The 26,179-nt window shown below is 36.5% G+C and overlaps 1 protein-coding gene across 1 annotated transcript; it reads right to left on the bottom strand.

The window, feature by feature from the left end:
* Positions 1-347: 347 nt before the first annotated feature.
* On the bottom strand, positions 348-2,927 carry LOC132602587 (F-box protein At3g07870-like). The gene is made up of 2 exons (XM_060315402.1): positions 2,527-2,927; positions 348-1,676 (listed from the first exon to the last, which is right to left on the bottom strand). Exon 2 carries the CDS (start codon positions 1,671-1,673, stop codon positions 456-458), a length of 1,218 nt encoding a protein of 405 aa, XP_060171385.1. The 5' UTR covers positions 1,674-1,676; positions 2,527-2,927; the 3' UTR covers positions 348-455.
* Positions 2,928-26,179: the final 23,252 nt, after the last annotated feature.

Below are 26,179 nucleotides of genomic sequence, written 5' to 3'. Positions count from 1 at the left end.
GGGCTATTACTGTAGGAGGCTAGGCAAGAGTTTTTGTTTTGTTTTTGTCCTTAAGAATTTAAGGTACATGGACTTAATGAATTATACCATCACCAGTGTTTAACTTTTATAGCAAGCACTTACAATTTATTGTAAATAGAGTTACTTGTAGTTAAGTTAAAATGAGTGTGTTAACTTTTTACACTGTCGGTGCATATCAAAAGGTGAAGGATAGTTATATTGCCTAAAAAGAAACAGAAAAATTGTGTCTAAGATTAAAATACAGACAAAAGAAGTGGTTATGCCATTTAAATAATCCGATTAAAGGATCCCATCTCCTTTGAAGTAACTCGAATTAACTGCAGAAACTTAAATAATTTATTTCAAAACACTACCAACTCAACTAAACAATACCATTTCATAAAAGTACCAAAATTAGAAAGGTAAAACAACAAGATTACACTTGCTGAAAAAAGCTAGGCTATGGTCAAGAGGCTCTTTTTATAAGGCTTACAAGTATATGCCTTTGACGCTTGTGGACATTTGATATTCCTCAAAGTATTATGATCCAGATTATACATAAATAACCCTCTGTCATGCCAATAAAGTAACAGTTCACCGTCCTGGAAGTGCAAAGGCTGTATTTGCAAAGATATGTACATAACCACTTGCCAATAACTAAGGTTAAGAAAAGGCATACTGAGACTGATACCTTTGTTATTAAATACAAGATTAACCTTGCACCTTTTGGTCCATACCCATGCTTCATAGTCCTCCAAGATCCATATATCCATTGCACTCTCAACGATAAACAATTGGCAGAGACACAAAGACTCATCCTTCACTAAGAGAGACATTGTTTGATGTGTTCTCCATGAGCTACATACACTTCCGGGATGAGGCATAGCGGAGAGCTCTTCCTTGTCCATTTTAAGCACCATGATTCCTTTGGCACAGCTAGGAGTATCTGGTTTCTCTAAATCTTTGCCCACGAGCAAATGCACTGCTCCATTGACAATTGCAGGAGAGATATTCGGCATAGAGTTCGAAGTGGGAGAATGAATTTTCCTCCATGTCTGTGTCCTGACAGTGTATATCAAATACTGACACCGAGATCCTTCTTTTCGTGCATAAAGAAATTTGAATTCTCTTGTTAATGAACAATAATAAAAAGCACACAAGTAGCCCGGGTCAAATTTATGTCGTATAGTTACTTCCTCTTGTGTTATTGGGTTAATAATAAAATGAGTAGGGCGCGAACGTAAATCCATGAACAGAAGAACTCCTTCACAAGAGTATCGAAGACGAGGGGGGTGTTTATTGACCTTGTTGATCATAAGCTCAAGTTTGAGAAATACTTTCCTGAACATCTTCTCCTTACTAAGGCTTTCATCAAAGACAAGAAGGTTCTGCTCATGACCGGTATAAAATCGACCACTCTGTATAATTAGTTCAGGTCTAGCTCTTCTGAGATGTAAGGTGGAGAAATACTGCGATGAGATCAATGCCTTCCACACCCTGCAATCCCTTTGACATCTAAGAAGGTAATCTGCTGGCAGCCTACTAAGGATATCAATGATGAGACAATCAGGCAAACGTTTAAGAATTTCCTCAGGACCTTCATCTGTATGTCTTAAATTATGAACTAGTGGACCCAAAAGTTGTGAAATCCAAGTGAAGCATTGAAGTGACATGACCTATAAAGCAGAAGATTAGAAAACAGCTTTTAGACAAAAACAGGGGTTCAATATGATAGCATCACAAGTACAGATCGATCTGCAGTTATTCATAGTGAAAAAATATTCTTCAATTTCAGAGAAAGGTAAAATGGATAAAGGAACTCATCATAAAATATAAACAAGTTCGAAAGACAGTACTAAGCATAACATGAAAAGACAGTTCTACGGATCAAGAAAACTCAGTAGATGGTGGGCCCGCCCCTCTATCCTAATCCCCTTAAACACAAGGTTTTGTCTGTAACAGGATTCAAACCCGTGTGTCTAAACCATACATCACGCGTTCCGCTCTTACCATCACCGAAGCCCTGTGGGAGCTAAGTTATGTTGTCTTTATGTGTCTGCCCCTTCCCTCAATCAACAAGCACAATTGAATAAAAAAATATTATAAACATAGGAGTAAAAACTGAAAAAACACACATGTAGGCCAATTGGGAAAGCAGGCCACGGTGGTTAATGAAGTGGAAGGAAAATCGTAAGTCCAGTTTAAATTACAGCGGAGGCAAGAAAACACCAGGCCATTTATTTTCATGTCCAATTAAGCCTTGGTGGGCATAGTTATTTTAGGTCCGCCTAAGTTAGCCTCAAACACCACCGTCATTAAGGAAAAAAACAAAAACCAATTGCAACAACAAATGTGACCTCAACTCCATTATAAGGAAACAAGATAGAACAAGATCAAGGAAACCTAAGATATATCATCAGAAAAAAACAAAACTTGGGTTCGAACAAACCAATAACTAATGTCAATCAAAAGAAGAAAAAAAGTGGCAGAAGAACAAAAAAGTAACTTGAGAGTTAAGAGTATTACCGGCAGTGAGAGGCCAAAGCTAAATAAGATTGTTGGAATTAGAGGAGTAAAAAAGTGAATAAATAGGAGAATAAGTTAAAGTTGTGTAGGAATAGGATTTGACATTTTTTAGTTTATCAGTTCATGTGTAAATAGGATTAGGATTTATAGTCAAACTACATAGAAATAAACTTTTCAGTTTCTAATCAAAATTAGGTTTTGTATTATCATATTAAGAATGCTACTTATCACGTATTTTTTGTTAAAAAAGAAAATTACGATCATTGAGATGTATTGAAATTCCGAGTGAATTACTTTTCTTAACATCAAAATTAAAAAAGAAAATAAGAAATTGCAGTTTTATTCTAAATTAGTGTATTGAGTTGGCTGAAATAATTCTGATAGGTAAAGTTCTAAAAATGATTTGCCATAATTTTTAATTTTGAATGGAAGTTTTTAACCCGCCCCGTCTAGAAGTAAAATCCCTGACCCGGCCTCCACTCACTCTGGGCCTCAGGAATATTCGGTGGACTTTGAACATAAGCACAAGTGTCAGTGTTTCAAAGATGACATCAATTTAAGACAGATGAATTAGTTGCAAAACCATAGCTTCAGTTTTTCATTTTCTGTTTTCTGCTGCAGTTGCTATCCCTTTTTCATTTTATTTCTGCTTTCTTTTGTTTGTACAGAACTATTTCTCTTTTTTAATAAAATTTCTACTAGCTGCTGATGGTTTTGGTCCAAAAAAATAAAATAAAGCATAAGTGTCACAAGTAAGAAACTTTAAAGAAGAAATCTCCAACATATCCCTAATCACTGTTAAAGAAAAGGCAAAAACATGGATTGAATTGGTGTCAAGCTGATGGCTTTATACTGCCAATTATTCCTTTGTGTGTAGTTCAGGAAATGGGTGGTGAGTTTTCTAAGCAAAATAGAAGTTGGTGATTGTCATTGCTCTTTTTCATGATTGGTTTGGTGCCCCCAATTGCCTCTTCTTCTACTTTTTGTGAAAGGGATGCAGCTGGTGATTGATAAATATCCTCAAACAGACTCTTGCATACTACTTCCTCCATCCTAACATACTTTGTCACGTTTCGCCTATCGAAAGTCAAACTATACCAACTTTGATCAATATTTTAAGACGCATTATTTTAGCAATGCAACTTATACTCCTCCTATTCAAAACAAGTGACCACTTAGTTTTTTACCAAATTTTGATTCAAAATAAGTGTCTATTTATTAAATCAAGAAAGAATTAACTTTATTTTTTTAAATTTGCCTCTATTTACTCAAGGCAATAAATAAACAAGAGTCTTATCAATTAAGGTTAGTTTAGTCAAAATACTTATTTTTTTTCTAAGAGTTAGTGTAGGGATTTGAAAAGAGCTAGGTGGACACTTATTTTGAACCGGAGGGAGTAGTACTTCACATATAGTTTTTGAATAGCTTAATTTTATTCTTTAAATATTAAACTAATCTAATTCACCGAATATTAGCCAAATTGACTCTTGAAAGCGAAACGCGACAACTATTTTGGGACAGAGGGAGTATTTCTTAATCTGATTTGTCTTTGGATCAGAAGGTGAATCAAGATTTGGGAATTGTGTGGGACTTCATATGGAGTACTTGTTTTGAGGCTGAGGTTAGCACTAGTAGCATTATCTGCAGGCTAGAACTAGTAGCATTATCTATTCAGTTGGTTCTTACTGGGTCTACGTGCCCTTCATATCATCCTCTTGATGTAAAGGCCATAGTCATGATGTGGCTTCATCGCTTCAGTCTTGGAGTATGTCAGCTATGGGTTCTAGCTCCATATTCCACGGTCATGTATCAAATAAGAAAATTTCCTCGTATAGCTGGATTTGCTCAGTTGACCTTAAAATATGATACTGCTGGTGGATTGATCGAGGAGGTTGATGTAGTGGTGTTAGTGTTCCTTGTATGGTGATTAATGAATTCTAAGAGTGAGGGGGAAGTGTTTAACATAAGCACTTATTGAAGAGAGGAAGAATAAGGCTGTGACACAAAAAGGCCAGCTTTTGAAATCTTGTCAGAATTGCTAGCTCTCTCCAACATTCGAGTGGTGAAAACTAGCTGGAAATCTTAAAATAGTTCCTTATCAAAATGGCTTGGTAGCCTCTAACTAAACAACAAAGACAAAAAGAATAGAAAATTTACAACTGAGACCAAGTCTTGGGATGTTTTTCTAATTGTAGCTACTTCTAATACAATGTACAAGTCTTGGGATGTTTTTCTAATTGTAGCTACTTCTAATACAATGTACAAGTTCAACTGTGGGATGCTTTACCAACATATACCATATCTCTATTTCCAAAGTACCAAAAAAGTGAAGTGGACTTGGATCGAAAATCTGCAGTTACAAACTAAGAGTATGCCATGGACAGTGAAGGAAACAAGATAACTGCCCTTCATCCAATCTTCAAATGTTACAGCTTTGTTTCAATCAAAAAGGAAGACCTGCAAAAGAAGATAAATTCAATTCAATTAAAAACATGGCCACAAATAGCTAAAGTTTAATGATGTAGTCCACTCACCGCAATTGTTGAAGAGGAAGAATATCGTGACGATGGCAAGGTACACGATCCCACAACATAAGATGTATCCAATCATTTTCCTATTGATTCCAGTAAATGAGGACATGTCCCTCGAATTCTCCAATATTGCGGCCCGAGAAACAACCGACTCGGCTCTCACCATACCAAGAACAACATTTGCTTCTCCTTGCCCTCCCGCATCGATTCTCCTGACTCTCCAAATCTCCAATCCTATGTGCTACTTCTTTCAAAAGTTTCTTTCTATCGTTCAATTCATTGACACGTGCCTCCAATCTCCCCAATTTCAATTTTGTAAAATTTACCCCGAGTACCATACCTACTATAAAGGTCATGGTAACAGCAACCATTATAGCTATCCCACTCCAACAACTAGTCTTACTTTGGAGCACTAAGCCACCCATAGCATATAGTAACAGGAAACCTATGTGATTCCCGAGGCCATTAAGTATCTCATCCGCACGCCTTTCCATCTCCAACATTTCCAATTGGAGGCTAGATCCTAACCTCTCTGCCTCCACCAAAGCAGTAACATTGGAAGCGTCGGCGAGCAACCCGCAAGAGGGGGAAAATGAAGAGGACTCCATGTCACTTCAAAAATTAAGAAGTACTTATTTAGAAACTAAATGTCATTCCACTGAAAAATAAACAAGAAATAAAAAGAAACACACATTGTTCATCTAATCATATTTCTCTTCAAATTTTTTCCCTTGTCTGCCTCTATGATATCAATTTGAATTCCTTTTTTAATTGTGGATACTAACCCATTGAACTGACATCTCAATGTATTCTCTTAATAATCAAACTTTAGCTACTTCATTTTAGGAAGAAAAAGAAAGAATGGTATGAATTAAAAAATTACTTTCTAACCACATATTGATAGAGACAAAATACAATTACATCTTACACAGAGAGGGAAGGAAATCGGAACAAGAGATATAGGCCAAATCAAGTGATAATTCCTCAAATGGTCATGAAATTACATTTTTTTCCCCTACAAAAGTCACTAAACTATTCTTGTCCCTAGAATTTAAGTACATTCAAGCATAAACATTATTCGAAATATTGTTTGCAAGAAGTATAACCAAATATAACTCCATCTTCAACTTCAACTCTAACTCCAACTCCATAAATTCCAAATAAAATAAAAAAATATATGGAATCTAACGCCTACTAAGTCTGATGGCCATTTGAAGAATCAACTACCAAATCAAAAGGCACATATTGAATCTTACAATGGGCAATATAACGGCAATTAAGAAGAATCAGATTGACAAGAGATGTTTGTCATTTTTAATTAAGTTTAAACCAAATTACCAAGAAGTTGAAATAGCGATAGATTTAGTATTAGCAATATAATGGCATTTTGAAATAGCCAAAGATTCAATATTTTCTTCAACACATATATAATACTACCAGTCTAAGAAAACACACAAAGCATCATGCATGCATGTTTCATATTCAAGAATTGGAATAGAGATATATAGGCATACCTAGAATCAGAAAGAAGGGTGTGCGACCAAAACATATTGAGATCAAATGCTTTTTCTTGAGTAATGGATAATGGTAGGGTGGAATTACTGATCAAGAAGAAAAAAGAAAAAACGGCTATTAGGAAGAAAAAAATCGATACATAATATGTCACTAAGAATGAACCTTACCACTTGAGGGAAAAAATGGAGATTGAAGCTTGATTCTTTTTCTTGAGTAATGGTATCAAGAAGATCCTCGGTCCCAGTATGGTAATTTTCTGGAGAAGTGTTAGAATGTTAAAACAAATTAAACAGCTATAATTAGGAAGAAAAAAATTGACACGTAATATGTCGCTAAGAATGAACCTTACCACTTGAGCGGGAAAAAAATGGAGACTGAAGAAGAAAAATCTCAGTCTTTAAGTCCAGTAGAGTAATTACTGATCAAGAAGAAGATGAAAGAAAAATCTCAGTCTTTAAGTCCAGTAGAGTAATTAGTTAAGCGGTTAGTTTCCCGCCGGATTCTTTTTCTTTTTTTCTGTATCTGCACGTGGGTTTAATTAAAATTCGTATAAAGCACTAAATTTTTTTCTAGGTTATTAATTTACAATTACTGTTGTATTAAAAATTACTCTATCTATTTTAATTATGTGACACCATTTAATCTTTTTTTTTTTTGAATGCAGACACTAAATCTTTAAGATTTTTTATATAAAATTTACATATTTGAAAACTACCGGAAAATACTATAAGTCACAATAATTTAAAATTTAACATATTCAAAAGGCATATTAAAATATCACGGTGAAAATAGAAAAAACTAGTTTGATTCTCGATGTTCGAACAGTACAGCATAAAATTGGACGGAAAAGTACTACACTAACAATGTACTAAACCCATGCCCAACTTTCATAAAAAGCATGTTGGTAATTTGAAAAGAGGATAAATAGCATATTATAACTAGTTTTGCGAGTGATAGTATACTAGAATTTTCTACTAATTTGGCGGCATACATGTATCATGTTGCTAAAGGAGTAGAGAGTTTAGCTTGTTATTTAAATCTTAAAGTACAAAGTTAGCATTTTAGTTAATAGGAGTTTAAGCAGAGTAGAGCTAGAATTTTAATTTTAAGAGTTTTGGATTTTAGAATGACGACTTCATGCTGAGGCGATCGACTACATAGGCCATTCACATTGTAAGGAGGTTAATTGGGCAGTAAAGGGAGAAGAAGAGGAACTTGCGTCTGGTGCTCATAGACCTAGAAAAAACGTATGACTAAGTCTCAGGAGAGGTTCTATGGAGATGTTTGGAGGCTAGAGGTGTTCATGTAGCTTACACTAGGGTGATGAAGGGCATGTATGATGATGCTAAGACCCGGGGTCAAGACTGCAAGAGTGACTAGGAACACTTTCCAGTCATGATGGACTTGCATTAGGGATCAACCCTTAGTCTGTTTTTATTTGCATTGGCGATGCATGTACGGACGCGACATATTCAAGTGGAGGTGTCACGGTGCATGGTATTTGCAGATGACTTAGAACTATTGATTAAACACGAGGCAAAATTAAGGTAGGGCTAGTTGTTTGTAGACAAACCCTAGAGTCAAAAAGTTTCAAGTTGAGCAGAACCAAATTGAAACACTTAGAGTGCAAGTTCAATGACATGACTCATGAAGCGAACGTGGACGTGAGGTTTGTACTTCGGTCAATAATCCAAGGTATGGGGAGATTGATAAGGATGTGTCACATCATATTGGTGAGGAGTGGATGAAATGAAGGTAGCGTTTGGTGTTTTGTGTGATAAGAATGTGCCACCAAGACTTAAAAGTAAGTTCTACAGAGTGGTGGTTAGACCGACTATGTTATACAAGGTGGAGTGTTGGTTAGTCAAGAACTCTCATGTCTCCAAGATGAGAATGGCATAGATAAGGATGTTGAGATGGATATCTGGGCATACCATGAGAGATAAGATTAATAATGAATATATCTGGGACAAGGTGGGAGTGTCCTCTGTGGAGGAAAAAATGCGAAAAGTGAGGTTGAGATGGTTCGAGCATGTGAAGAGATGTGCAGATGCCCTTAGTAATTAATGAGGTGCGTGAGTTTGGCCATAGTAGGTTTGAGGAGGCACAGAGGCAGGCCAAAGAAGTATTGAGGTGAGTTGATTAGGCATAACACGACACTACTTCAGCTCATCGAGGATATGACCCGAGAGTTGAGGTCGAGAATTAAGGCAAAAGGTCTCGAAATATAAGTATTATTCTTTTATTTCCTTATTTTTGAATTTTTTTTTACTGCCTGTTGTTTCTTTAGTCTCGGTTATCTTATTATCTTATTGTTTTTTCTCATTGCTACTGCCTCGTTCTTTGAGTTGAGGGTCTATTGAAAATAGTCTCTGTACCTTCTCAAGGTAGGGGTAAGGTATGCATACACTCTACACCCAGACCTCACTTGTGGGATTACGCTAGGTTTGTTGTTGTTGTTGACTTGATGTGTTAATTACTGGGTTATAAACTTAATATTTATTCATATTTAATGAGCTTCTTAATATAAATATATTGTTTTAGCAAAAAGCTACTAGGTTCTTGCTGTTATATCCCATATTTTCATACATTGGGACGTTTTAAACTAAACGTGGCAAGTTAAAGACAAGACTATTTTAAGATACGAAGTAGAGATTTTAACTCCCGGTTTCGTTTCAAGTCATAATTTAACTACAATTTCGTTTGGCATTGATATATTAATAGAAAAATTGGGATTAAACTAACCATAAGTGGGATTGGGAACAAAAAAAATATGCCCATATTTTTTTCCATGTGTAGCCGTGTAGATTAGTGCCATGGTCAAAGGTTATTGACCCAAGATTAGTGTGGTACACATGTCCAAGTCTTGTAGGGAATACACATAGTGAAAAATCTGATTCACTCCACAACTCACTACATCATTTCAACACTTACAAGTTAAGAACACATAGAGAGAGAAAGGGAAACTCTTGACCTAGAGCTAGCCGAAAGTGGTGAGTTAGATTCAATCCAAAAAAAATCAGTTTTCTTCCTCAAATCAACTCCTCATTTAGTGTACAAGAATATGTAGTAGTTGTTGAAAAGAAACAAAGAAGTGTAGCACCTCAATAGTGTTGAAGATTCGGCCAAAGTGAAGAACAAGATTGTAAGGTAAGAATGTTTATTGTTGTGTTGCATGATGATTTGAATGTATAGTTCATGAAGGTTGTTGTTGGATTGTTGTTGTAGTTGAAGTAGAGAGTTAGCCGTGAGTATTGGTGAAGTCATTGTTGATTTCATTTTGCTTGTATTGTTGATGAATTGAATATGTATCAACATAGGTAAATGAACAAAGATTGTAGAAGTTTGTTTGTGATGTGGCATGTTGGATATTGGACTATTTTTCTAAAAATTAAAATGAGCCGTGTGTTGAAGACTCTAATGAAATCATGTTTAATCTTCTTGTACATGTATTGGAAATGGATTGAATGTGTTGTAGTTTGGATAAAAGGATGAAAATCATGAAGTTGTTGGAATAGTGTTGAAGCCGTGTAAAGGGACTGTTTTAGGGGAGATTATGGACTGTTTTGTGTCACATTTTGATTGTTGTTGTTATGGACATTGTGGTGTATTGTATGCATGTTGAATATGTGAATTAAGGTGCTAAAGAAATGAATTATGTTGAAGCATACAAGCAGTCCAAAACAGTGTACTGTTTTAGTGCTAGAGGTGAAATTGTATGTGTTGAGTGTTGATTCTTGTTATGAACGTTTAGTGGAAGTGAAGCATAATGATTCAAGTTGAAATTGAGATGAATTGTGGGCTGTTGTAAGAATGGAAACGATGCTAAAACAGTTCCAAGAATCATGAAAGTAATGTCATTAAACATGTTGTTGTCGTTGTAAGGTTTTAGTGTCGACAATGTAGCTATTTGCGTACGAATTTGGTGATATATTTATCGTGTGACTGCTGGTCGTATTTTACTAAAATTATATGAAATGAAGACATGAAATAATGTGTAAGAATCATATGTGGTTTGCTTGGTATGTTCGTAAACGTTCGCAAGAATTCCGGGCACCTTTATGTTGTTGGTTAGGGACTGTTTTGGGCGTGTTGTTGGTTAGGGACTGTTTTGGACGTGTCGTGGTTAGGAACTGTTTTGGACATGTTGTCTTCTTTAAATTGGAAAGACTAATGATAGTTAAGAATATATATTGTATTTACGTTGTTTGGGTTGTTGTAAAGTTGCTACACGAAAACGTTAAGGCTACGGATTATTAGGAGTAACTTGAGAATGTAGTAGCCGTATGTGAATCGATATGGAATGTTGTATTTGGAATGTTATGTGGGCTGTCCGGATTGGTATTGAGCATATGATTATTGATGTTGGATCGGTTGTATGTAGTTGGTTTGAATGCGAACGAAACGTCGTCTAAATGTTTAAAAGGGATTGTTAACGTTAAAGTACGTATTGAATTCCCTCGTAGACTAATTGTAGCTCTTGATATCTTGATATAGGATAAGTGTTTTTGGGCAGCAAGTACAAGTTATAATACGAGTAAACGCTAAAGGTATGTAAAGCCTATTCCTTCTTTCTTTTGGCATGTCCTAGACGTAAGTATGAAATGGTATGAACCTTGGGGTAAATTCTATTCTCTAGTTCCATGCATGACTTATGATTCTATATTTCCTTAATGCTATTGTCACGAGCCTACTATATGATTGACTAATGAATGATGTATAGACGTTCCTACTCTTAAAAGAATGGCATGAATAGAAGCATACTTGACTTTCAAAAACTACATCATGGAAATTGATACATGTACATGAAAGCTGAAACGTTCCTTGCTATGGCTTGTAATGAGAGTTGAAAAGAATTGAATATGATTATTATCCTAATACTTTAGAGCTGGTTAGTTGCTTATCTATTGAGTCTCAAAAGATGAATTGCATATATGTGGTTGCTTATTATTCTGCTCGTGCTTACCGCTATATCCTTCACTGAGTCCCGGGCCAGGACACGTTTTCGTGCGCATGTTTACTATATTAATCACCGAGTCCCTCATTAAAGGGTCGGGACACGTTATATATATATATATGATATGATGATATGATGATGTGATGATATGATGATATGGAGATGGTGGCCAGGAGGGCATATTCCTTATTACCGAGTCCCTCAGGAAAGGGCCGGGACACGTCTATGTTTATGTTTATGATGCTATGATTTTAATTACCGAGTCCCTCATTAAAGGGCCGGGACACGTTATACATGTTATATACATAATGATTATGCAGTATTGATTACAAAACACTATGTTGATATTTGTCACACCCCATTTTAACCGGGTTGATTTAAGAGTATGACATATTGGGGACTCCTAAATTGTTGGTTTTAAGGAGTCGCCACCTAATTAATTTAACGATGAATTAGGACATCTAAATGTTAACTAAGGTAAAGTTAAAACTAAACCTCCGTTAATAGTCTGCTTAACCAGCGTGATTCTAGGTAAGGGCTCTATATCATCCTAAAGGGAAGGGGTTAGGCATCCTTTAGAATCCGTTAACTTACGGTTATCCGACCAAACTTAGGTTAATTAATTTAGTTTAAATGCGAAAGTAATATTTAAGGATATAATTTTGTAAATTATTACTAAGGTTTTAAAAGGATACAAATATAATAATTCTATTTAAAATAATGCTTATAGATATTACTAAAGTTTTAAATGAGAAATATTAGCTAGCATAAGACGAATAGAAAATATGATAATTTATATAGAAAGAAAATTTTAAATGCCGTTCAGCAAAGAAGGTTTGAAATGCTGAGTAATACTTAAAAATATGTTGATATAATTTTAAATACTAATACTATTTTAAAATAAAACTTGTAAAAGATAATTTACATATGAGAAGATTTCGCAAATTGGAACTTTGAATAAAATAGTGTGATATAAATATGACTATGTAGAAAAATCTAGACTATTCTTTAAATAGAAAGCAAAAGGACAGTGAGTTTTCTTTTAATTATTTTTTGTTGACTATGTTTAATTAAATGCATGATTGATTCGAACTTGGAGGGTTATCTATAAATTATACTTATAATTGCGTATTAGTGGCGTTTTGAAACGTTTTATGATAAAATGTGACTCCTTTTACGCAAAATATATAGTCACGTCATTTTTTGCAAATTGATTATGTCAAATAAAAGCTTGGAGAGAAGAGAATAATTTATGAAATTAATTGTTAGTTCTCTCTTAAGTTAACTACCCATAACTAAGACTAATCCACTAAACTTGCTAAGGTTCACCTAAATTAAGAAAATAAAATAAAATATAAAGTTAGTCACATAATACAAGTTAAAGGCATAAAAATATATAAAAAGGCCAACTAATATCAAATGGGCCTGCCCGTTTTGGGCCACTGTGATCCACAGCTGCAGTTGGGCTCAGCCCATTTGTACACCTTTGCGCACTGTTCCTGCTTGTTGGGCCTTTGGCCCAGCATTTGTGTTTTCTATTTTTTTTTTTTTTGCTGTAGATTGGGCTGGGCAGAGAGTTGACTCGAGAGCTGAGTTGTGTTGGGCTTTTAGCCCAACCAAATGTGGAGGAAAACGAGTCCCTCGGACTCGTATACGATGATCATGCATAAAACAAAAAAAGGGATTAGTATTAAATCAAACAACTACGACTGAACATGTACAATGTAGATTTAAAGCAGTTCAGGGGATTATGTATATACTATGTATATTTTGGTGTATCCCAGGTGTATACATTTATAAAGATGCATAGGCTAAAGTATACCAGTTATGTACACGCATATATACAATCGATACAAGTACACTTAGCACATGAAGATGAATAGATGCCGATATATAGCACGCTCAAGGAAACCATATATAAGCAGGTTAAGGGTGTCGAATGTTTTGTTCAGATTATATAGGGGCAGCAGGCACATACCAAACATAACAGCCATTTTATCCATAAGTAATGCAGGCCTCTTAGGTGTAATATCTATTCTTTAAGGAACCAACCAGTAGGCAACTAATTCTCTTTAAAGTGTGGTGTTTGTCTTGTCAAAATATTAACAGAATAAACAACAAACAGCCATGATGTATGGTAAACTAGTTGAATCTTTCCAGATTATAAATGATTATGTTGAGATAGTAATTAAAACGCAGACAGAATCTTCAGATTCAGCAACCACAACAGTAGCAGTGAGGCAAAACCATGCAAGCGATAATCTAGTCCTAGCTGAGTGTCAACAATAGAGGGATTGGAGACTAGATGAGACTGATGTTCAAATAAAGAATTAGAGGAGAAGATAAACATACTGAAACAAACCAACATTATTATTATACTTAGGCCAATGAGCATATGAAAGGAATCTAAATAAAAAAAATAGGAGCCCAGGATAGCATGGAAATTCATACAATGCAACAGACAATAGCAAAGAAGTAGGCACAACATTTCAGGTACCATGAGGGCTCAAATAGGCTAGTGAAGTCAAGGCATGGCATGGGGATACAAAACAGATACGAAAGCATTTAATGCATGTATGCAGTGAAGCAAAAGGAAGACATATATATTAACCAAGTACCCCAAATCATGATGAAAATGAGGTCATACCATGTGCAGAGGAGTAGATGCATAGAATTCTCAAGGTCAATAGTGATTAATCATGACTGATATTCAGGTGGATTATATCAGACAAACTTCAACATACACCTTTGACATGAACCCATTCAACCAAGTAATTAGTGCACAAGTTAAGTTGACTAGCTAGCCTATGTTTACAATTTTAAATTGACCTCATTTCTATCTTTTTCTCGCGGACAGAACTGAAACTGGAAAGAAAAGAGGTTTAACTGGGCATTAGGGAACAAAAGGAGAAAATACACTCAAGAAATATACATTCTCAGGAGAAACACTGATCAAGACAGATGACACATTAGAATGCAAGATAGGCTTTTATCATTGTCCAAGTACCAAACAGCAGCCTCAAAATAATACAAACAGGTGATTCAATGTCTCTTTTGACATGGTCAACAGGACACACAACTACTAATGACATGACTGAGTTAGCAAATAAGACACATATTGTTATCAAATTAAGTCAACATTGTATCAGATCAGCAAGTTGATTTCAAACTCCAATAATTTACTTTTAATTCAATAAGATAACTAGTGAAACTTACTCACATACTAAGTTATTAAGAATCAGATTTCAATTAGCAAAGCACCCAACATACTTAATCATAATTAAACATGGCCTGAGTAATCATAACTAAACAAAATGATGCACATTTGAGCAGGCTTAAGCAATTATCAATTCGGAAATTAACTAGTAAAGGCAACTAAATGCTCATTTATCACATTTAAGCCACTACTAATAGACAAAAACTTATCTTGGATAGACATTCAGCAGTAATTTTAACTAAACAACATAAGTGTGATCATACTGACTTAATTTAACTACCAAACGATTCCTAAATGCACCCTAATCCTACTCGCACTACTAATATTAACTAGCCAACTAAACCTTAGCAGGACAACAGGCAAAGATCAAACAGAACTAAAAATTAACTAAATAAAAGGTGTATTACCTTCTTCGGGTGCAGCGAAGTGGGTACGGGGCCTTCGATTCATGCTCGAACACTTCAAATTCGATGTCGCGAGACTCGAATTCGCGACAAACGCAGAGTAGAAAAAAAAATTGTTTAAATATTTTTGATTCGATGTTTTCGGGATATTGTGACAGCTAAAAGAAATTACTTTGCAAAGGATTCCTTGAACCGAAAATCAGTTATTGAGGAAACTTTCAGAATCAAGGATTTCGTTCTTTTGGGGGTTTTCTCGATTTTAAGGTTTCAATCCTTGGGGGGTTTCCTGAATCCAAAAATCCTCCCTTTTCAGAATCTCCCCCAGTTCCTCTTATAGAGCCTCTCTTTTAGGGTTTTGTTTATTTCTTTTTTAGATAGATGCGCGTGGGGAGCAAGATGGAGAGGGTGTTGGCAGAGGTAACGTGCGAGGTGTCAGACGCGTGGGGTGGAGGAGCGTGGTGTAGTGGAGGTGTCAGAGGTATGGGTGCGAACAGTGATGTTGGGTGGGTGGAGAAAGAAATAGCGGTATGGGTGTAGTGGGGTGTGATGGTGTAGATGGCGGTGATGGAAGAGGGAAAGGGAGGGGCGGCGCTAGGGTTTTTTGGGGGGAAGAGGAAGAGAGGCGGAAGGAAGAAGAGGAAACGAAGAGGCGGAAGAAGATGAGAAGTTAGGGGAAACCCTTATTTTGTGCGAAATGGGTCAGACCCAGTCCATAAATGGACTGGGTTAATTCTTTTTAGACCGGGTATTAAGAGAATAGGCTAATAAATTAAAACACGAATTATTCTAAAAATTGAGATAAGAGGTGTGGACTAGTCCAAAAATATTAGAGATTAATCGGACTTTGATTTGGGGTCCGGTAAGTCAAATCACGAACTGAGTGCAAGAAATAGTTCGGCTTCTAAATTTGAATAAGAGACCTATTTAAATAACTTGTGTTAAAATATTGATCGACATGAAATGCGCAAACATTAATGCTCAGATAAAAAATGGCGTTGTAATAGCCGTGTAATAATATTCCGAAAATCCACAGTAAGATAAATACTATTATTTAATTATACAAAGATAAATGCGATGCGTGCGCGTAAGCTGGTAAAATGCCGAAATGATAAAAAATTATGAATTTATAATAATAGTAATAAATAATAATGATAATAATAATAATACTAATAATAATAATAAAATGCGGTAATAGTAATAAGAATAATTAATAGAATAATGCAATAGCGGTATTGATAAGAGGCTAATAATTATAGTAAACATAATATATATATTTTTATTTTTTCCAAAAATATTAGAAGCGCAAAATAGGTATTTCGGAGGAGAGGCGGGACAAAATTGGGTGTCAACAACTTGTCCCTCTTTGCCCGGTAATGATGAAAAGAGTTGTCGGGCAAAGACGTTGACTCGATAGCCTATTTTGTCCCGGCTAAAGGAAGCTTGAGAAAGTTATGACCGAACTTCGGTCTCTGAGTTGCCTACATATCTAGGGCTATACGAGAATCAGGTCGAGTGTAGTTCTGGGACAATTACGACACTTGAACCCCAATTGGCGCGAAACTTGCAAAATATTGTCTCAGTGCTGAATTATGATAACACTGGGTATTGTGATAGAAACTTGAGAATTCTGAAAATTGTATTGCTGGAACGCAAGAGAATACTTGTAATTAGAGACGAGTGTTCGAGGTAGATCTTTGACCCGTGTCGGGAAGTCTGATTATCCTTCCCGACAAATTGCCCCAGTTCGCTGCCGAAGAAATAGTTCCACGATTTGATGTGTGATGCCAACTTTGATGTTGTCAAAAGCCACCAGCTAAAAACAATTGTTAGCAATAAAGAAATATATGTAAATAAGACAGGGTTGGAGAAGTTACACTTGCAGCCCCTGTTTCGAAAGTTGAATCCACATTCGGAGGTGGATGCCAGAACTGAAATATAAGATACCCGCATTCGGAGGTGGGTGCCTGAACTTGAAATATAAGATACCCGCATTCGGAGGTGGGTGCCTGAACTTGAAATATAAGATACCCGCATTCGGAGGTGGCGCCTGAACTGAAATATAAGATACCCGCATTCGGAGGTGGGTGCCTGAACTTGAAATATAAGATACCCGCATTCGGAGGTGGGCGCCTGAACTTGAAATATAAGATACCCGCATTCGGAGGTGGGTGCCTGAACTGAAATATAAGATACCCGCATTCGGAGGTGGGTGCCTGAACTTGAAATATAAGATACCCGCATTCGGAGGTGGGCGCCCGAACTGAAATATAAGATACCCGCATTCGGAGGTGGGTGCCTGAACTTGAAAATTGACATACCCGCATTCTAAGGTGGGTGCCTAATTTGAACATTGAAATACCCGCATTCTAAGGTGGGTGCCTGAATTGAACATTGACATACCCGCATTCTAAGGTGGGTGCCTGGATTGAAATTGACATACCCGCATTCTAAGGTGGGTGCCTGGATTGAAATTGACATACCCGCATTCTAAGGTGGGTGCCTAATTTGAACATTGAAATACCCGCATTCTAAGGTGGGTGCCTGAATTGAACATTGAAATACCCGCATTCTAAGGTGGGTGCCTGGATTGAAATTGACATACCCGCATTCTAAGGTGGGTGCCTAAATTAAATTTTGAAATACCCGCATTCTAAGGTGGGTGCCTAAATTAAAAATCGAAATACCCGCATTCTAAGGTGGGCGCCTAAATTGAACATTGAAATGCCCGCATTCTAAGGTGGGTGCCTGATTTGAACATTGAAATACCCGCATTCTAAGGTGGGTGCCTAATTTGAACTTTGAAATACCCGCATTTTAAGGTGGGTGCCTAATTCATGTCCACTTCCCATGATGCAAAAAATGTAAATCCACATCCACTTTCAGGGTGCAGAAAAATAAATCCAAGTTCACTTTCACAGTTCAAAATATAAATCTACGTCCGCATTTCACGGTACAAAATATAAATCCACGTCGACTTTGACGTCCGTATTATACGGTACAACAGTAAATTTACATCTACTTTCACGTCTGCATTATACGGCGCAAAAATAAATTCACTTTTACTTTCAAAAACATAAATCTGTATCCACTTTCTACAATTATATGTATATTTTTTTTTGTAATATAATTCTATTTCCACTTCCATGCTCGCATCCACAATGTAAATGTAAATCCACGTCCACTTTAGAAATAGTATTGTAAAAAGATATCCACATCTTAATCCATGTCCCGTTGTGACGGAAGTTAAATATATAATTAACCCCCACAATTTGATATACGATGCAATATTTCGATCTTGTTATCTTATTAACAGACTTCATTCTAAAAGAATTTGATAATGATTTGAACATGTATGAAGTGATGACGAAACTGAGGAATTCTAACCAATAACAGGTGATCAAGGTCAGTGTCCATGATTATATGTATTCGATCCATCGATGAATGTCACGAGCTAAAACAACTGTTAGTGATAAGAATCAATAGCTGGGTCTAAAAGAATTATACTTACAGCCCTTGGTTGAGAAGATGAACTTGTGTCCACTGTTGCAATTGAAATTTCGTGATGAGTGGAACGACGCCCACCGTTCGGCATAAGCTACCTTTGCATCCACGCTGAAGAGTATTTGTATTTTGAAGAAAGTTAACCTTTTGATCACGCCCATAATTTAATACATGCACCGTGTTCATGTTAATTGGACCTGTCTCAACAAAGAAAAATTGTGAGTTTAAAAGAAAATTGGTTGACTTGTGCATGTCGGGGAACTTGGCCCTTGAATTGACTTTTGTCTCGGTCGCGTCCACGTTCTTCGATGTCTCACCACATATCTTGCTTTGCCGGGGAGTTTCAGTTATAAAAAAATGTATTTTGAAAATAAAAGTAATGAGATTTAGATGACTTTGAAAGGAAATACTTAGTGGCTCTAATATGTAACATGATTAAGAAGACTCGATTTTTGAATTTACTCACATTTTAGAAATATGGATGGACTTTTGTTTAAGACCACTTTTATGCTACTTCTAAAAATTTGTCCCAGTTTCAGTCTTAGAGATGCTTGATTCTGGACAATTGAAAAATAAGAACTTATAATGAAAGTTTTCGAAAGTGATTTGACCGACTTCGAAATTTGTCCCAGTTTCAAGTCCTGGAAACGCTTGGTTCTAAACGATCGAAAAGTGAGAAAATTGTAATGAAAATTTTTTGAAAGTGATTTGACCGATTTCAAAAATTTGTCCCAGTTTCAAGATACTAAGACACATGAATTTAAGCGGTGGGAAGACCAAGTCTTGTATAAAAATCCTTATGTATTTTATAGGAACCAAAATGTTTGGACAAACTGAAGATAAAAATTTTAAGATAGAAGGGTCGAACCCGCCTCGGGTTGCCTACGTATCCCAAAGGAATCAGGCCAGACGTAGTTCGTGATGAACATAAAGATTTTTGAGTTTGTTTTGTTTTTTTAATAAAGGGGCCGAACCCTATGTGGGTTGCCTACGTATCCAAAAGGAAATCAGGCCATACGTAGTTCCACCCATACAACAAAGATACTGAAATGATTTGAAAAAATGGCCGAACCCGATGTGGGCTGCCTACGTATCCAACAGGAAGTCAGGCCAAACGTAGTTCGTTCAAACAAAATGACAGAATCTTAATTTAAAAAGGCCGTAACAAAACATAGAGGCAACATGACAAAAGGAACTAAATGTTCTAGTTGATACCTCCGGCCTACTACAAAAGGAAATTTAAACTGAAAATACTGAAAACTCCCGACGAACCGGGGCTAAGATAGAAGTTCAATTTTGCAACTCAGGTCCTGGCTCAGCAGCCTATAAAGTCAATATTTCAGCAAAGTCTTTGATTATCGCAGCATGATCATTTTCATCTTCCACGAACAGGTTCTTGACTCCCTCCACGATATCATCATAGGCAACTTCAACAATCAGATCTGAAGGTTTTGAGAAAGTTTGATCAATGGTAGGAATAGGTTTTGGCAATGCAATCTCCTTCCTTTTATTCTTTCGTGCTTTCTTCACTTCTTCCTCAGTTGGCTCATATCCCAAACCGAATGTAAATTGTTGCGTAGGGAGAACGACTGGCTCAACCCGCCCATTTAGTGTTTTCCCTAGCCCAAATCCAGGTTGGTACCCATTTCTCACCATTTCTTTTGCAACCATAATTGCGGCACATGATCTTTTGAACTCTTGAGTTTGACATACTTCACTCTCCTTAGTGACATTCACAACCTCCCAAGCGTGGTAAGCTGCTCCGTCGAACCCTCCTTCTGCCTCGACGAATGGGGTGGATTGCTCTAGATAGAAAGACGTGTCTCCTTCTCCGTGTATACATATTTGTTGCTGATCCCACTCGAATTTGACAGTTTGGTGCAAAGTAGATGGTACGGCCCCAGCCAAATGGATCCACGGTCTACCTAACAGCATGTTGTATGTCGTGGAAATATCAAGTACTTGAAAATCCATAATGAATTCAACAGGGCCAATCAACACTTTCAACTCTATTTCCCCAATAGGGCGCCTTTGAGCCCCATCAAATGCTCGAATATTCATATCACTGGTCTTGAGCTCACTAACATTATATCCGATCTTCTTCAGACTTGCTAATGGACAGATGTTGAGTCCAGAACCCCCATCAATCAATACTTTAGCCACAAACATGTTACGACACTTGACGGTTATATAGAGTGCTTTGTTATGCATACATCCTTCTGGCGGCAGTTCTTCATTATCGAAGCTGATTCGATGGCTGTCAAGTACGCGCTCAATCATCCCAGCTAACGCCTCACTAGTTGTTTCGCTGGGAACATACGCTTCATTCAAGATCTTCAACAATGCATTCCTGTGCATATCTGAACTCAAAAGCAAAGAGAGAATAGGAATTTGAGCATTGGTCTTTTTCAACTGATCCACAACTGAGTACTCACTAGCCTTGATCTTCCTCAAAAATTCTTCTGCTTCGGTTTCAGTCACGACCCTTTTGGGAGGTACATTGGCTTCCTTAACTTGCCCCAATCTAACTAGCTCTTCTGGAGAATAGCATCTTCCAGACCTTGTCATTCCTGACGTCTTAACCTTGTCAGTGATCGTGTCCTTTCCTCGACATTCCATCACAGTTTGTTGATAATTCCATGGTACGGCTTTTGTATCGAGCACTGGTAACTGATTTGGTGCTTGAACTACTTCCACAGGCGTTGATGAAGCTCCTAATATCTCGACAGGCACACAACCCCTTATCACTACAGCCGGAGAAGCAACGGCTACAAGATCATGATCCTCCACACGATCCACAGGCACTATAAATTCGGCTGGGTCATCAACATTTTCATCTATTCCAATCATATTTATCGTGGCCCCATCATGGGTCGGGAGTGGATTGTTAACCACATTTGGTGTTGGTGGTTTGACCGTGATCTGTTTTGCTTCAATAAGATCCTCAACCTTATGCTTCAATGCGTAACAACGATCAGTGGAATGGCCTTTTACCCCCGAATGATATGCACATGTCTTAGTGGGATCAAAGCTTCTGGGTAATGGATCTGAAATTCTACCTTCCACAGGGTATACTAAGCCTGAAGCTTGCAGCCTTTCGAAAACAACGCTCAGTGGTTCTCCCAATGGTGTGAAATTGCGAAACGGTTTATTTGGGCGAGGTGCGGATGCATTGTTTGGATGATGAGTTTGTGATGGAGGAGCTGGATATGTTGGTGGTCGTGGAGCTCGATATGCTGGTTGTGTGTTGTAAACGGGGTAGGATATTTGTGGTGATTGAGGTTGGTAAGATGACAAAGTTTGGTCGTATGGATATGGAGAATATTGGAAATATTGTGAGTGAGGTGTTCGGAACGAACTGGCTGAGAAGTGGTGAAATAATTTGCTTGGTTAAATTCATCCAAATTTGGGAGTGGATGTGGCACAGGCAAAGTTTGACGAACTCCCTGGGACGGAGTCATATGTGGCGGTGTTTGAGAAAATGACCGGTTATGAAGTACCATATGACTTAGTTCGGCAACTCGTCGCTCCAGACGAGCAATGGTCTCCAAATGTGTTTCTGGTTCATTAGAGGATGTGGGATCACTCGTGATTGGTAAACTAAGAGATGGCTCAGATGAAGTGGTTGCATTGATCAAGCTTTGCTCCATTTTAGAACGAGTCTTTTTAGTTAACCAGGTGATTAGTGATGAGTCAGAATCTGATTTCTTGGCTTTAGACCGTGTGAAATATGGATGCTCCGCCAGTTCCCTTTTAGCACAAGTCAACCTTTTTTGTTTTGAAAATAAGTTTAAAAAGAAAAAAGATAAAAACAAGAAAAAGAAAAGGAAAATGAGTCAGTATACGGTAAGGATAATATTATTGCATATAAACACATTATTGTACATACTACATCGCGTTTTATAATGCAAGGGACCTCTTTATGCCAGAGGTAGGCCTAACGAACATTGAAGGACAAACATGACTTTTATGTATCATTCCATAACTCTTCTTACAACTAATTTACAAGAAAATAAAATTTATTACATGCCAGTTTAATAATACAATTTAAAGTTGATCTAGGATATCTAACGCTTTATCTCCACTAATTTCTTTTAATTGTCTTCAACCTCCGACATTAATTTTAGATGCTCCACGTCAACCTGCAACAAAAGGTCAGTTTTTCTTGAAATACTTATCTATAGAGTACTAGGTCTACATATTCCACATATTTATCCTTCAAATAATGCACATAGATAGTGAGTAGTGTCACTTAGAGTCATGGACTCTTTTGGACATTTGGTAAGGTTGACTAATGAACTTAATACACCAAGGGTATTAAGCCTCCTAGGTTTAAAATGATGCATGTTCTTACAAGGTTTTGGCTTCGCTCTACCCTAAGTAGACTAAGAATGGGTTTGCTAGACACAAGGTTCCCGAGCGGACTGCTCGAGTGAGAAGGCTACGCGGTCCCCGTTATTCGGGCACCCCCGCGCACGCGCCAACTCCCTTAAAATTTGGATTCTATGAAGAAATTTGCGGGTGCGCTAGGCACACCTCGCGTGTACGTGTGATAGTGTGAATTTTCCAAAAGTGGAGGAAATATGAACGGAATGCCAGTTTAAGGAAAGCAGTAATAACATATTACACAGAAAATACATATAAGGAATAAAAATACTTAAAAGCATATAAAGCAACAATATAGACAAAATAAAGCAAAATAAACAAAGCATCCAACAAATGATTTATTAACCTAAGTTGTTATGGTTAAGAGCCTAAAATCCCCAGCAGAGTCGCCAAGCTGTCACACCCCATTTTAACCGGGTTGATTTAAGAGTATGACATATTGGGGATTCCTAAATTGTTGGTTTTAAGGAGTCGCCACCTAATTAATTTAACGATGAATTAGGACATCTAAATGTTAACTAAGGTAAAGTTAAAACTAAACCTCCGTTAATAGTCTGCTTAACCAGCGTGATTCTAGGTAAGGGCTCTATATCATCCTAAAGGGAAGGGGTTAGGCATCCTTTAGAATCCGTTAACTTACGGTTATCCGACCAAACTTAGGTTAATTAATTTAGTTTAAATGCGAAAGTAATATTTAAGGATATAATTTTGTAAATTATTACTAAGGTTTTAAAAGGATACAAATATAATAATTCTATTTAAAATAATGCTTATAGATATTACTAAAGTTTTAAATGAGAAATATTAGCTAGCATAAGACGAATAGAAAATATGATAATTTATATAGAAAGAAAATTTTAAATGCCGTTCAGCAAAGAAGGTTTGAAATGCTGAGTAATACTTAAAAATATGTTGATATAATTTTAAATACTAATACTATTTTAAAATAAAACTTGTAAAAGATAATTTACATATGAGAAGATTTCGCAAATTGGAACTTTGAATAAAATAGTGTGATATAAATATGACTATGTAGAAAAATCTAGACTATTCTTTAAATAGAAAGCAAAAGGACAGTGAGTTTTCTTTTAATTATTTTTTGTTGACTATGTTTAATTAAATGCATGATTGATTCGAACTTGGAGGGTTATCTATAAATTATACTTATAATTGCGTATTAGTGGCGTTTTGAAACGTTTTATGATAAAATGTGACTCCTTTTACGCAAAATATATAGTCACGTCATTTTTTGCAAATTGATTATGTCAAATAAAAGCTTGGAGAGAAGAGAATAATTTATGAAATTAATTGTTAGTTCTCTCTTAAGTTAACTACCCATAACTAAGACTAATCCACTAAACTTGCTAAGGTTCACCTAAATTAAGAAAATAAAATAAAATATAAAGTTAGTCACATAATACAAGTTAAAGGCATAAAAATATATAAAAAGGCCAACTAATATCAAATGGGCCTGCCCGTTTTGGGCCACTGTGATCCACAGCTGCAGTTGGGCTCAGCCCATTTGTACACCTTTGCGCACTGTTCCTGCTTGTTGGGCCTTTGGCCCAGCATTTGTGTTTTCTATTTTTTTTTTTTTTTGCTGTAGATTGGGCTGGGCAGAGAGTTGACTCGAGAGCTGAGTTGTGTTGGGCTTTTAGCCCAACCAAATGTGGAGGAAAACGAGTCCCTCGGACTCGTATACGATGATCATGCATAAAACAAAAAAAGGGATTAGTATTAAATCAAACAACTACGACTGAACATGTACAATGTAGATTTAAAGCAGTTCAGGGGATTATGTATATACTATGTATATTTTGGTGTATCCCAGGTGTATACATTTATAAAGATGCATAGGCTAAAGTATACCAGTTATGTACACGCATATATACAATCGATACAAGTACACTTAGCACATGAAGATGAATAGATGCCGATATATAGCACGCTCAAGGAAACCATATATAAGCAGGTTAAGGGTGTCGAATGTTTTGTTCAGATTATATAGGGGCAGCAGGCACATACCAAACATAACAGCCATTTTATCCATAAGTAATGCAGGCCTCTTAGGTGTAATATCTATTCTTTAAGGAACCAACCAGTAGGCAACTAATTCTCTTTAAAGTGTGGTGTTTGTCTTGTCAAAATATTAACAGAATAAACAACAAACAGCCATGATGTATGGTAAACTAGTTGAATCTTTCCAGATTATAAATGATTATGTTGAGATAGTAATTAAAACGCAGACAGAATCTTCAGATTCAGCAACCACAACAGTAGCAGTGAGGCAAAACCATGCAAGCGATAATCTAGTCCTAGCTGAGTGTCAACAATAGAGGGATTGGAGACTAGATGAGACTGATGTTCAAATAAAGAATTAGAGGAGAAGATAAACATACTGAAACAAACCAACATTATTATTATACTTAGGCCAATGAGCATATGAAAGGAATCTAAATAAAAAAAATAGGAGCCCAGGATAGCATGGAAATTCATACAATGCAACAGACAATAGCAAAGAAGTAGGCACAACATTTCAGGTACCATGAGGGCTCAAATAGGCTAGTGAAGTCAAGGCATGGCATGGGGATACAAAACAGATACGAAAGCATTTAATGCATGTATGCAGTGAAGCAAAAGGAAGACATATATATTAACCAAGTACCCCAAATCATGATGAAAATGAGGTCATACCATGTGCAGAGGAGTAGATGCATAGAATTCTCAAGGTCAATAGTGATTAATCATGACTGATATTCAGGTGGATTATATCAGACAAACTTCAACATACACCTTTGACATGAACCCATTCAACCAAGTAATTAGTGCACAAGTTAAGTTGACTAGCTAGCCTATGTTTACAATTTTAAATTGACCTCATTTCTATCTTTTTCTCGCGGACAGAACTGAAACTGGAAAGAAAAGAGGTTTAACTGGGCATTAGGGAACAAAAGGAGAAAATACACTCAAGAAATATACATTCTCAGGAGAAACACTGATCAAGACAGATGACACATTAGAATGCAAGATAGGCTTTTATCATTGTCCAAGTACCAAACAGCAGCCTCAAAATAATACAAACAGGTGATTCAATGTCTCTTTTGACATGGTCAACAGGACACACAACTACTAATGACATGAC

The sequence above is a fragment of the Lycium barbarum genome, chromosome 7 (genome assembly GCF_019175385.1).
Source record: "Lycium barbarum isolate Lr01 chromosome 7, ASM1917538v2, whole genome shotgun sequence".
In the NCBI taxonomy this organism is placed as follows: domain Eukaryota; kingdom Viridiplantae; phylum Streptophyta; class Magnoliopsida; order Solanales; family Solanaceae; genus Lycium; species Lycium barbarum.
The sequence above is the reverse complement of the archived record's forward strand: the minus strand, read 5'-3'. Positions and strand labels throughout refer to the sequence as shown.